Here is a 14,397-nt window from a genome sequence, read left to right on the forward strand (position 1 = left end):
TGGTCGAGTCAGGTTTACTCTCCACTTGAATATATCAGAACTGTACAGCAGTGAGATCGACACAACAACACAACGTTAACCGGAACTCTCTTTCGGTTTCCCTTAAAGGTATAGTTCCTTAGTGAATGTCTCTTATTTGTGGGTCACCGCAATGTAATAAGGGCTTCATCCCTCAAAATAAGCATTGCTCAAAGCTTAAAAATGCTGATTAATATTTCTTTTATTAAAAAGATGTTGTGTTTATGCTCTGAGGGACTTGGAGATTAATTATACAAGAGATAAAGCAAATATGTATGCGTCAGAACATCTCAAATGAATGTCAGGCACAATACTGCACAGCTATTAGCACAATGTGGCATTTTGCACGGCTGGCTGAGTCTTGAACACAGCAGAAATGGAAAGTGCACTGTGGACCCGCTTCACAACATGCGTTGTAATGTGAAATGTGAGCCCAGAGAACGCCTGAGCTCTTTGCATTGAAGGTGTGCGCTACTGTGCACAACCCCCCTGATGCAGTTGCTAAGCAACCACTTTATCGTCTTGTAGGACCTGTGCCGATGGCAACCTCGTATGACTAACTGGCACCAACTCAAAAATACAGCAAAAATAGGGCATTATTCACCTTGACAGTTGTGGGGAAACTCAGTGGGAAAGCACTGTACTCCCGAAATAATTAAAAAGACATGGAAAAGTCCACTGCAACCTTAAGTTACTTGGGAATAAAATTTTAGGAGTTGAAGGAAATCCCTGCTGGAAAATCCAGCTTGAGATGCTATATAGCTGGGTTTTGGAAAATGGAGCTTGAACCAGCAACAAACAAGCTTGATATTCCAGATCAAGATTTGTTTTTTCCTTCTTCTTTTTTTTTTTTGCAACATAGTATCTGGTAAAACAGCAAACTACATGCTTAGCTTATTTTTAGCTTACCCCCCCCCCCCCTTTTTATATTATTATTAATGGTTGATGATATTAATAATTATTAATAATAATTTATATTGTTGTTGTTATTGTTGATATTATCATTCATTGATTTGTATATTTTCTAAATGTATCTTTTTTTCTTTGGCTTTTTTGTTAAATGTAAAATTAAAATTAAAATACTAATATAAAAAACGACATGCTTAGCACAGAGAATAAACCGCTTCAATCCACTAATAACAACAGGACAACATCCAACCTGGAATATGGCCAAAACAGCTAGTGACCATCTTGGACCAGCCATGGTCACCCTAAAAACTAAAACCATTGTAGACAAGCTAGTGACCATCCTAAGCATTAACCAGCTTGATCCTGCTGTGGCCGACTTGGACCTGCTTTGTTCAGCTATAGTGACCATCTTGGACCAGCTAATGACCATTCAGGAACAGCCATGACCAGCTTGATCCAGCTAGTGACCAGCTTATATCATGCAGCGAGTGACCAACTTTAACCAGCCATGACTAAAAACAGCTATAACCATTTTGGACCAGATAGTGACCATCCTAAGCATTGATCAGCTTGACCCAGTCTAGTGATAATCTTAGACCTAATAATCATTTTGGACTATAACCAGCATGGTCCATCTAGTGACCAGCTTGGGCTAGATAGTGACCAGCTTAGACCTGCTAATAACTATGACCAGCCAGTGACCAGTTTATGACCAGCTTGAATCAGCTAATAAACATGTTCCAAAACAAATACCAGTTTCAGCTGGATTTCCCAGCAGGGAATACCATGTTTATTTAATTAGTTCTCATATTTATTATTGTTATTATTCATAATTATTATTATTCATAATTATATTGGTACATTAACCTTTAGAGTGTAACAAATCAAAGTTTTAAGTTCACTTGTGAATAAAACCATATCAAGGAAAAGCATATGTGCAGTTCAATGGAGCTGTGAGATGGAGCTGGGCTAAAGCGCGAGCGCGTCCCTCTAGACGTTATTAGTCTACATGGAGGCGCACTTCCGTCCCGCATAAATCGGTTTAGGGGAGCAGGTGCAGGGAAGGGGACTGAAGCATCACCTCAGATAAAGCAATATATTTGATTTACTGTAGCGTTTAATTTATACATATACGCTGGCTCGGAAGATGGTAGCAAAACAAAGAATCCGTATGGCAAACGAGAAGCACAGCAAAAACATCACTCAGAGGGGGAACGTGGCGAAGACCCTGGTAAGACGGTCGTTTGTCGTCTGTATAAACGTAAACGAATGATGCTCGTGTCATTTATGTATGGATTTCGTTTTTAATGTGCATGATTTGGTGTTATCATGACTCATTTCGAAGCCATTATCAGTTTTATCGATGGTTTTATTCAAACATCATATGAGGCGAGTGCAAGTCTATATTCTTCACCTAGTAATTATTTTCAGTATCGGGGATCATCTGAAATTAGGCTTAACTCGCATGCAGCGTAAACGTGCTATTGTTTTACATAATCACAATCTGCTCAATAAGCTTTATTGAGTCACTATGATTGCAAACCAGATTTAGTTAACGTTGACGCCTGTGTTGTTGCCATGGCTACAGTTGTACAAACTGATGACAGATGCACATAACTAATCTGACCATAAGTGACCCTCTCTTGTACAGGTGCAGTTTTAACCGGGTCACTACATCTGTCACAGGCATCAATGAAATCATTTTGCCCTGTATGGCAAGCTGCAGTATTTACTGTGAGAATGTGGCATGGGTTAATGCTTGATGAAGATCCATATGATGAAGTACGTTAATGAGTATTTCGGCCATCATGACAGGAATATGATAGGGATTATTAACATCCAACATGTCTTATGTGGATCCGTTTTAGCCTACGAGTGACTGTGTTTACAAGGATACTCGCAGAGACGGGCACTTTGACATAATTTTGCGTACGTGTCCGTTCAAGCACAATAAGAAAAGAAAGAGAACTGAATTCTGTGTTCCTATATATATATATATATACAGGGGTTTATCAGTGAAACTGAAACACTGGCCAATATAGTGTTTGGAGGTTTCACGACTATACAATCTTCACTGATTTTACATTCCATCAGTAAGAGTAGAGAGTGAAGATTGAATTAGCAGAGCAATAGCACAGCTGTACATAAAATATTGCAATCCACACAACATAACGGGAGACGTGATTTCAGAGTTCAAAAGAGGATAAATGTGTTGGTGGCGCTCGTCTCGCTGGCTAATCTGTGACCAGGACAGCAACTCTTTGTGGTTTATCGAGAGCTGTGGGATCCAGGGTAATGTCAGCATACCAACATACAGGACGAACCACATCCAACATGAGTAACTGTCGACTCAAGAGGAAGCTGTCTGAAAGAGATGTCCAGGTACTTACCCGTATCCAAAAAAACATAAAACCACTGCTGTCCAACTCACTGCAGAATTAAGTGTGCACCTCAACTCTCATGTAGCCGCCAAAACTGTTCATCTGGAGCTCCAGAGCCCCCTTTTTAAGGTCAGGCTGCTATAGCCAAACTTTTGGTCACTCGTTCCAATGCCAAATGTCGGTTTCAATGGTGCCAACAGTGCAGATCTTGGGCTGTGGACAGACACATGTATTGTTCTCTGATGAGTCCACCTTCACTGTCTTCCCCACATCTGTGTGAGTTACGGTGTGGAGAAGATCCAGAGAGGCTGAACACCTGGACTGTTGCTGCCCAGAGTGAAGCACAGGGTGGATCAGTGATGGTTTGGCCTGCAATATCATGGCATTCCCTTCTGTGCTTGATGGACACGTCGTCACTGCCAAGGACTATCAAACCATTCTGGAGGATAATGTGCACCTAATGTTTCAAACATTGTACCCTGAAGTGTATCAGCATGATAACGCACCAATACACAGCGTGTGACAGAATGCTTTGATGAACATGAAAGTGAAGTTGAACATCTCCCATGTCACCAGTCACCAGATCGAAATATTTTTGAGCCACTTTGGGATATTTTAGAGGAGTGAGTCTGGAAACGTTTTCTTCCACCAGCATCACATATGGGCCTACATCATACTAATACATTATTGTGCATGGTTTAAAACCAGGTGTTTCAGTTTCATTGTCCAACCCCTGTATATAAAGATAAATGGCTGAAATGGCTGTATTAGATAAAATGGCTTTTTGGTATATCATGATGCAAACAAAATGATGCACAAAAATAATTTTGCGTATGGACAAATCAACAAGTCTTCATGTGTTTGTTTTCTTTTTGTCACTGTGGCATCATGTAGACACGTGTGTCATGTGTAAACAGATACCACAGCTTTGTTTTGTTTATGAAATATATATTTTGTATTTATGAAACATTTCGACTTTCACTGTTTCAGCGACCGCAGGAGGAGAAATATCCGGTGGGGCCATGGCTTCTGGCACTCTTTGTATTTGTTGTCTGTGGATCAGGTAATATTAAAGTTTGAATTTTTTAGATTATATGTGCTTGATTGCTATTCCTGTGTGTGTAATAATAAACTGTGTCATTTTTCTTTCTTGTTCTCAGCCATTTTTCAGATAATTCAAAGTATCCGAATGGGAATGTGAGTCCCAGTGTTGTTCACATACCCTGGCCTACATCTGAATGAGATTCTTCGTGTGATCGGATACAATCTGAAGGAAGACTGGAAGGTTGAAGTCGTCCTCTGCGTGGGTCAGAGGCTTGTATGCTGAGCTGGATCTAGTGTACAGAACTACATGACATTGTCACACATGTTTACAGTGTTCCCTGGATGAAGGGAACACATGCTTTTCTACAGAACCATTTTTGTTTTTGACATCTTATCATTTTTATCATATTTATTTGTGATTGATGATCGCCATGATCTATTTCTCTATTTAACTGTGTTTGCGTGAGCCTTTTTCAAATAAACGTCAAACACTTTTGGATAATGCCTCATTAACATTTCGCTTTTTGAAAAGCAGTCAAAACTTTGTCATTTAAATGTTTTTTTTGTGTGTAAACATTCATGAATGTTACAGACAGTAGATTATGATTTGTCATGTAAAATTAGCAGACCGCACACTACGGCACAGGCAACCCCACTGGATCAGGGATCTTTATGAAAGGGATAGTTCACGCAAAAATGAAAATTCTGTCTCACTCAAAAATCATTTACTCACTCTCATGTTGTTCCAAACCTGTATGAGTTTCTTTCTTCTGTTGAACACAAAAAGATGATATTTTGAAGAGTGTTGGTGGTCAAACAGTTGATGGCACCCATTGACTTCCATAACAGGAAAACAAAAAATAATATATCTTCAAAATATCTTCCTTTGTGTTCAACAGAAGAAAGAAACTCATACAGGTTTAGGATGAGTAAAGGATAAAATGTTCATTTTCGGATGAACTATCCCTTGAAGTTTGTGTCACCTTGACTCTTGATCCTTATTTTTTCAGTTTTACCATCTAGTCCCTAAGAAAACATTGATTGAATTGAAAATAATTCCTCTTCAGTTTATCATTTAAATGTTTCAAGCATCATAAAGAGGGACTTATTTAGATAAGATGTGTTATATAGCCATTATTCATGGTACAGTTAAAAGATTAAATTATACACAGTATGCTACTATGAAGGCCAACAAAAAAATGCAATTTAAAATAGTCATGAAATGAAAATTAACATTTTCTAAAGGCATGTTATTGATCTTATTATGAACGATTAATCTATGCATGTTTTATTTTTTATTCTCGCAATTTTTAATGGAAATATAACTCGATCTCCCAGTGAAAACGACGTTAGATTTACACTTTTTCCTTTTACAATAATCTGTTACACTCAGGTGTACGTCACAATACAGAAGAAATGATCTGTCTATACTTCCGTTTCATCACGTCTTCGAGAAACAATGATTTTAACTTGACTACAGCTGTTTGGCCAACTAACATTTGAACTAAAAAAAAACCAGCAATGATATAAACCCTCACCACATCCTCACCTGTACTATGATAAACCCTGGCAAGCATTTCTAGTTTATTCAGAAGTCCGGTTAAATGAATGCACCTGGCATGCCACACAAGCTAAAGCATCTCAAGGATTTTTCTCACAAACATGACTTTATTGAGAGTTGTGAAGTGCAACTGGCAAGTGCAATTACAGTATTTTACAACTTATCTCCTGGTTTGAGAACATGCACAGAACATAAGCATACAAGTTGTACACAATGCAAATCCATGTCAGCTATATGATAGTCAAGAGTAACTGTAAGTTAATAGATTGATCCAGAATACTTAACTGTCCAAACTGAAAACAGAAATCACATGGTTGTAATACTTCAAAATCATCTCAAGTGAACAAAGTAGTGTACAGCGGGTGTTAGATGAGTAGTTTTTTTTCTTCCATTTGTCAGATAAATATCGTAAGACTGATCCTGCTTAACAGCATAAAAAAAAAGGATGTTGTCTCCTCCAACTACCTCGCTACCCTTTAAATATGTACAACCTATATAGTGTCTCTTTAACCGCGTCACATGATATCGCTATTTTACAAAATACTTACACTAATCATACAATAATATACAGCCTGTCCACCTCGAAATTCAGCTTTCCGTCATTCTCACTGCGCAGAGAACGAATGCAGATTTTAAGCATCATGCCTCCTCGTTTTCTTCATTCAAAAGAGTATCATGATTACCCCAATGCAACTATGAACGTCATCGATGCGTCTGCCTTCCCCATGCCAGCTGGGGCACAGATTGGCAGATCTTCAAAGTTTCGTCACCAGAAAAGTGCTTGCTTTACTAGAAGCTCGCAGTCTAAAAAGACCGCTGTCAGCATTTACACTACAAAGGTAAGGGAGACATGACTGAAAACCAACATGACTTTAGACACAGGCACAGTGATTCTTTATATCGTGTCCTCTCCGATCGTTTTTCTTCCACCTGACAATCACATTCTGTGGATTTTGCAAACGTCCCAACCTCAGCCAACTGGATTGTCACCGGTGTATAAATCACCTCATTTGTCAAGTTTTGAAAGGTGTGCAAATTTCAAAAGTCTAACATGTGAGTGAGGCATGTTTGTTCATAAGCTTCAGTCCGTTTCCTTTATACGGTTCGAGCCACTCCGTCGCCCTCAACGGGAACTTTCATCCTGTGCTACGCCGAAGGTCCAGAGTTTTGTGCTGCCAGTTGGGCCGACGGGGCGGGCGGCTGCTGCGCCCCTTGCGTGGAGGAGGACGACGGGGGCGAGCCGGTCTGAACTTGAGCCTGGAACTGTGCGAGCTGCTCCGGGCTGGCCAGGTTCTTCAGCAGGTTGTTTTCTTGTTCCAGTTGAGAATTTCTCTCAATCAGTTCTTTAATCTGTTCTTTCAACACCTCCACTTCCTCACGGACAGCATACATCAAGTGACTCTTCACAAGATCCTGAAAGTGGACAGCAAAGCGTTATTTTCATATCTTTCTTTTTGTTTATTCAAACCTGAAACAAAACATCTTCATATTATTACATGTATCATATTGTTATGTGGAAACAAATCTCCTCTGAGGTGCCGTGTTCATGGTTAGGAAGGTTTGGAATAAAGCCTAGAAAATCATTTACTTGCCCTTACGTTGCTCCAAACCTGTATGAGTTTTCTTTCTTCGGTTGAACACAAAAGATATTTTGAAGAATGTTGGTAACCAGACAGTTGACAGTAGCCATAACCAACCTATAACCACTTCTATAGGGTTTTTTTTCCCCTACTATGGAAGTCGATGGCTACCGTCTACTGCCTTGTTACCATCATTCTTCAAAATATCTTCTTTCATGTTCAGCCGAAGAAAGAAACTCATACAGGTTTGGAACAACATGAGGGCGAGTAAATGACAGAATTTTCATTTTCGGGTGAACTATCCCTTTAACCTGCTTCTACTCGATACCCACAGTTCCTCCCTCCCTTTATGCCCTGCTCGGCGTCACCAAACCGACAAAATGGCCGTCCCACACCGCGTCAGGCCAATCAGAAGCCGAGATATTTTTAACTAGGTGTAAAAGCTTTGGGGTTTGCCTAGCAACAGTAACAAGGCGCACAGATCGCGTGAGCACGCAGGCAAAACCCCAGGCAAGTCAGCAAACAAACACTTCACTCGTTTTCTTACCAGCTTTTCATTACAAACTAAACCTGGACTAGTCTAGAGCGAAAGCTTACCATGTTCAAAACAATAAAACGTCACTAAATCGACGCTGTCACAATGACAGAACAACAATCATTTGATAATGATTACATAATAATTAAGTCCCCTTGCACTGATGCAACTCGATAGACTGCTTACAGCATGTAAACAAAATATCTGTTTAAAATGGACTATTAATGATGAGAAAAGCAAGATGACTTACCATCGCTTGTTCAATTTTGTTGTCTATGGCCACAACACTGGCACCCGATGAGCTGTGGGGGAAAGAAAGAGAATCGTTAACGTTACTTCACTACTTAATTACATGAGAAACTATGGCAACAGTAAAACAACATCACCCTAAACGCATAAAATGTCGAAAATCATCGCTTCAAGATAATGTAATATTACACATACTACAATGTTTTCTGTAGAAACCTCTAGAACAAGGTTTAAAGCGCCACTGTATTATGTCGCTTACACAGAAAGATACACTTATATACTCAAAGCTGCCTTCAGCACCATCTTTCAGAGACTGAGTGCGAGTGAACTGAAGCAGCAGGGCAAGCTGCTTAACGTTACAGCTTAGGGTTTTACCCGACCGAAGCAAAACCAGCCATCACAACGCTCAGCTGCGATACAACGTTAACGTTAAATGAGACGAATTCTCCAAAACGGCACCGCGTATATTTTCAATTTCACCACTCTAATTTTGCACAATACATGACACAAGCTTTAGCCTTTCTTACGAGCATATCAAGTCTGACATTTTACCTATTGTCGAGCTTGACGGACGAAGTCTCTGTCCCCAACAACGACGAGAGAAAAGATATTGAGAAATTTCTAAGCTGACAAACACCAAGATCCATCGCCACGGAATAGCATGGAGAATTCATGCTATTGCGTCCATATGAAACCGGGCAGGGAAGCGAGCGCGTGTCCTTCCTACAGCCTTTCGAGCATTACATCCTTTGTGTGCGTTTGCAGGGATATTATGCCGTGACTCCCCAGCAGAAAAGCTCGCTTTATCAAGAGACCGTACATCCAGTGCCGCAGCACAAAGAAACTCCAAGGTCAGCTCATCTCTGCGCTGGTGAATATCTGCAGCCTGGGCTATTTGCATAATATATTTTACACCAGCAAACCTGAGCACGCCATTGGCGGAGAGCGGGGGGGATTTGACTAATATATGCAGCGACGCCCCATTTGACGCTCTTCCGACTCGCTCTGGATAATTTATTCAAACGCGACTTGCCTTGTTCCACAATCCGGTTGAAGCGAGTTGATGTTATTTCCATCAGAAGTCTCAAGGCACCAACAGCTCCTAACAGCCCATTTCTATTACTCAGCATCTATTTTACCACAGAATGCAGGCAGAAATAATGTTTCTCCATGTTATGTCATTTGCACGGTCCTTCTGGGGGAGAAAGTTTTTATTTTATTTTTTAAAATAAAATTTTATACGGATTTCTGAAAAAATATTTTCCGGTTTGTTTAATTTGAATACACGGACAAAACAATATTTGAAGGGCAATTGCCTATGCTTTGAGCACCGCGTTTACATGCCGCCACTTATCGGCAACCAGTGGAACTGCAGTGGACTGAATGCCTAAAGCAGGGGTTTCCACCTTTACAAAGACCACTGGAGCCCCATTAGGACCTTTACCCGTCCCAGGGACTCCCAATAAGAAACATTTTATCGATAAAACGTCATATCCTCCTGAGAACCAGAAAAAAAGTTTTGGAATTGACTATTTTCCCCCTATGTAATTACATTGTTTAGAGCATTAGAAACAAATGGATTTTTATATATAGATATATATATATATTTATTAAACATTTTATTCACGTTATACTATATCCACTGTAGTGGACACCGTCACACCGGGACTCAGTTGTATAGGCAAACACAAAGCGATTTTTTTTTTCATTCAATCAAATTTTAGGTTTTAGGATTTTTTAAACAAAGTATGTTTAAAGATGATTCTCACCTATGTTATGAAAGATATAACGAAATTAATCAATATACCATTTTACTTAATGCAATATGTGGATAAAATGGCCATAAATGGGAAGTCCTGTTCAATACAATGCATCTATAAAATGCATCTAATTTGCATATTAAATGTTCTCATGTCAACATGTGATAAAAAGAGAAGTGTAATAATTGGCAACATTTTTATAATATCTAATATTTCATAGGAATATTGATAGATAATTTATTTTCCTATTCACTTATGTCCCAAAATGTCTGACAAACATGCTTTAAGTCTTGGCGTGTCCACCAGTGAACAGGTCATTTTATACATGTCCAAAGTCATATTTTGATTAGAAACCCCATAACATTTTCCTGAGATGTTGGATTTATAAAAACATCTTGATTTCAATGTTAATTACAAAATATGATATTTCCATAGGAGTGCTAAATTTGATAACTAAATTAATGTCAGTCATATTTAAAGACAAAGGAAAAGTTATTGTCATGGTGAAACCTCCAAACATTTGGTATCTCTGAAAAGCCCTGAATATGCTAAAACTGTGACATGTCAGAGAAATTAACGACTGAACTTTTATGAGAACTATCAATTTAACAGATACTGCTGTGTAATGTATTTTGCCATACATTTTCAAATATACAAACTATTAGGCTATTTGTACATGTTTTTCCTGTGTGTTCATCTATCTGGTATGGTATGGCTGAAAGCTGGTCTTAATGCAGAAAGCATCTAGCCTACAGCATGTTTAGATAAAACTCGGTCCCCTACGCTAACTAATCTCATGTGAGCTTTAATTAACGTGTTTAACTACACATCAGCGTGCTTCACATGATCTGCGCCTGCACAATGCACATGTGCTTGGTTTGCAAGGCTCAGTGTGATGCCAATTCAGTTGCAGAAGAGACAGAAGACAGATGAGCAAACTAAACCCAAACGCACTAATTCAACAGGACAGCTATACATCTCATGGTGATAAAACTATGGTATATCTCAAACTTAAAACTTTTTTTAATGCTAACAAGCATGATGTTCCAAGTGTGGGACTCAGCTATACAGCTTTCAAAGCATGAAATGAAAATGATATTTTCTAAATGCACATTAATCTTATTGTGAACAATTCATGCATGTTCTGACCTGTAATTCTTAATCAAAATGTCATTAGTCAATCTTTCAGTGAAATGACACTTCTCTCCAGTGACGTATGCTGGACTTCTCCAATCATTTAGTCCGGTTAAACGCGCCTCTCTTACAATCGAATGCAAGCTCGCCTTCAGTTGTGAATGGAGGCAGAGCTGATGGACAGAACCAAGTCCCGCCATACATTTTTGTGTTTTCCGATAATCCATTTCACTTGGATGTATGACACAATATAGAAGAAAATATCTGTCGCTACTTCAGTTATATCATGACTAAGTTGTATTTACAGGCATAATGGAGACTAGGTGGAAAAATGTGAAAATCTCCAACAATAACCACAAACTTCAATTTTTGGAGATAAGGGGATGATATATATCAAAACATTTAAGTTGATGTCAGATATTTCAATTTTCAATTTTTTTAAAAAATAAATTGATAATTATGTGTAATAATAATATTAATAATGTGCCTTAAAGGATTAGTTCACTTTAAAAAAAACTTTTGCTGATAATTTACTCACCCCCATGTCATCCAAGATGTCCATGTCTTTCTTTCTTCAGTCGAAAAGAAATTAAGGTTTTTGATGAAAACATTCCAGGATTTTTCTCCATATAATGCACTTTGCAGGGCACCAAACGGTTCAAGGTTCAAAAGACAGTTTCAGTGCAAACTGCAAACTGTTCAAAGGGCTTTAAACGACACCAGACGATGAATAAGGGTCTTATCAAGCGAAATGATCGCTCATTTAAAAAAGAAATAACAAAGTAAGTTTTATAAGCTCAAATGCTCGCCTTGCTCTGTTCTGTGTGACTCTCCTGTTCGAACTCGTTCATCAAAATGAACGAATCTTTTTCCGAGTCAATTCGTTCATTTCGTTCGTTAAATGAACCAAATGACTCGAAAAAAGATTTGTTCATTTTGATGAACGAGTTCGAACAGGAGAGTCACGAACGTGCATCACAGAACAGAGCAAGGCGAGCATTTGACATTATTCAACTTAAACTTTGTTATTTATTTTTGAAATGACCGATCGTTTCGCTTGATAAGACCATTATTCATCGTCTGGAATCGTTTAAAGCCCTTTGAACAGTTTGCATTTTGCACTGAAACTGTCTTTTGGACCTTGAACCGTTTGGTGCCCAGCAAAGTGCATTATATGGAGAAAAATCCTGGAATGTTTTCATCAAAAACCTTAATTTCTTTTCGACTGAAGAAAGAAAGACATGGACATCTTGGATGACATGGGGGTGAGTAAATTATCAGCAAAAGTTTTTTTAAAAGTGAACTACTCCTTTAATTTGCATAGAAGATGTGGATATTTCACAATCCACAGTTACATCAGCTTTGCAGTTTCAACACGCCGTCATCTTGAGTTATGATTGTGGTTAGGTTGGTTAATTTCTGTTGTAAGGTGTGTACCATCATCCACATAGATTAACAATAATAAAGGCGGTGAAACACCCGACCGGTAAGGCTCAGAGGAATGCTTCATTGCGCTCACAGGATCATTTCCCACCAAATGACAACAGATACCCCCAGTGCCTCAGAAACATTGCATAAGTCCTGCCCACTAATGACAAACCTTTGAAAACATCAGTGGGATTTAGCACTGCTGTAATGTTTAAACCAAGTGTACGCTTGCATCCAGTAAAAATAGATCACTTATCCTAATTAAGTGCACACCAAATGAAGCCCCAAGCTAAGCTGCTCAGGACGCTGTTAGCTGTTCCAGGCTCTTTGACTGGAAGTGGATTTAAGCAATTATGAAGTCCAAATATACCTCTGCTGTCCATGACCTGACCTCACACTACCACCATTCAGTGCGCTCAACTAAACGACACCTACCTATTTATTGACATCTTTGTGTGGCGATCACAGTTCGCCATCTCAATATTGAAACAGTCAATTAAAAAACAGACCATGGCACACACTATTACTCCAGCTAAGCACCTGAAGCTATGACAATTTATATGAACACCTGATTGGACCAGTAGAAGGTTCTTTGGACCGTGTGTACTCAACATAATGAACAAGAAGAACATGTTGTCATTGATAAAGAAGCTTCTGTCCAGAAACCTGGTTCAAAGGTCAACAGAACAAATCATCCATCTACCCTTTCTACTTAAAGTTTAATTGTAGCTCGAACGGAAGATATCATTGCTCTAGAAACGCCCAAGTCATGGGTTCAATATAGAGGGCTGCATTGGGATTGAGTCCCGCCGGGTCCCGCGGGACCCAACGCAAATCTCGCGGGAGCGGGCGGTTTGAACTTTGCTGCGGGCGGGAATGGGCGGACAAATAAAACCCCTGCGGGATTGGGAGGTAGCCTAACGACATGATGGAGATGTCAATGATGTGGAAAAGAACCTTAAACGAGGTATTTACAGTACAAAACCTGAGCAAGGCAAGTCTGACATTTACTAATTCATCTTCCTGATCAGTGCGTCAGAATACATGCAGGCCAGGAAAACGAAACCAACAACCCCATGAATCTCTTTAACAATAGCAATACAAATACGCGTTTTTTTCCTGCAGGACGGGAGAAGACACAAAGTCAGTGCATCTCTATTATTGTGCGGGAATAAATTCTCAGAGTTTTGCGGGTGCGGGCGGGAGTGGACATACATATTGCGGGAGCGGGCGGGAGTGTAACACATACGTTGCGGGAGCGGGCGGTAATGGTCAAAAATTCGGCGGGCGCGGGCGGGAGCGGGATGAAGAAAACAGTCCCGCGCAGGACTCTAGTTCAATACCCAGGGAATGCATTAACAAAAAACAAATGTTGAATGCAATGGAGGTTTCTTTGGATAAAAGCCTCTGCCATATGTGTAAATGTAAATGAATTTCAACAGAGATCAAATGACACCTGACAGGAAATGACTAAATATTGGAGACGTTTGACATGCATTGCCATCTAAAAGCATTTCAATGCACCAAATATTAGTTTGCACTAAAACATTCCTTCTGTAAACCAAAATATACTTTGATTTATCTTCTTTGCACGTAAATTAACAGACTGAACATGATTTCCTCATTAAAATGACCAGATTAATCTGACACACATATGATGCTCAGAGGAACAAAGACCTCCTGAGACTCTCCAACAAATAGATGCCACACTTTTCATTCATAATGTCAAATGCATTTGCATCTTGGTTTAAAATATCTTCCAAGGAAGAATCGGAAGCATATGAATAGAAAATGCTAT

The 14,397-nt window shown here is 39.3% G+C and overlaps 2 protein-coding genes across 4 annotated transcripts in view; one reads left to right on the forward strand and one right to left on the reverse strand.

Moving 5' to 3' along the window:
- Positions 1-1,879: 1,879 nt before the first annotated feature.
- serp2 (stress-associated endoplasmic reticulum protein family member 2) lies at positions 1,880-4,854 on the forward strand. The gene is made up of 3 exons (XM_056240651.1): positions 1,880-2,158; positions 4,299-4,371; positions 4,469-4,854. Exons 1-3 carry the CDS (start codon positions 2,075-2,077, stop codon positions 4,507-4,509), a joined length of 198 nt encoding a protein of 65 aa, XP_056096626.1. The 5' UTR covers positions 1,880-2,074; the 3' UTR covers positions 4,510-4,854.
- A 1,144-nt stretch (positions 4,855-5,998) lies between these two features.
- tsc22d1 (TSC22 domain family, member 1) overlaps positions 5,999-14,397 on the reverse strand; it is a 63,720-nt gene continuing 55,321 nt past the window's right edge. For 2 of the 3 annotated variants that reach the window (XM_056240597.1, XM_056240614.1), the window contains exons 2-3: positions 8,279-8,330; positions 5,999-7,326 (exon numbers count right to left, since the gene is read on the reverse strand). In XM_056240597.1, coding sequence (XP_056096572.1) covers positions 7,060-7,326; positions 8,279-8,330 — 319 coding nt within the window. In that variant the 3' untranslated portion in view covers positions 5,999-7,059. Of the gene's footprint in view, positions 7,327-8,278; positions 8,331-8,829; positions 9,161-14,397 lie in introns of those variants that run through there. The other variant, XM_056240606.1, reaches the window with a different exon arrangement.

Source organism: Rhinichthys klamathensis, unplaced genomic scaffold (genome assembly GCF_029890125.1).
Source record: "Rhinichthys klamathensis goyatoka isolate OS25496 unplaced genomic scaffold, OSU_Roscu_1.1 h1tg000021l_1, whole genome shotgun sequence".
NCBI lineage: Eukaryota > Metazoa > Chordata > Actinopteri > Cypriniformes > Leuciscidae > Rhinichthys > Rhinichthys klamathensis.

Bases quoted from the DNA above. Each gene is read 5' to 3' on its own strand.
- serp2 (XM_056240651.1), top strand. From the start codon at position 2,075: ATGGTAGCAAAACAAAGAATCCGTATGGCAAACGAGAAGCACAGCAAA. The intron at 2,159-4,298 runs GTAAGACGGTCG...TCACTGTTTCAG, and splicing joins GGAACGTGGCGAAGACCCTG to CGACCGCAGGAGGAGAAATA. The intron at 4,372-4,468 runs GTAATATTAAAG...TCTTGTTCTCAG, and splicing joins ATTTGTTGTCTGTGGATCAG to CCATTTTTCAGATAATTCAA.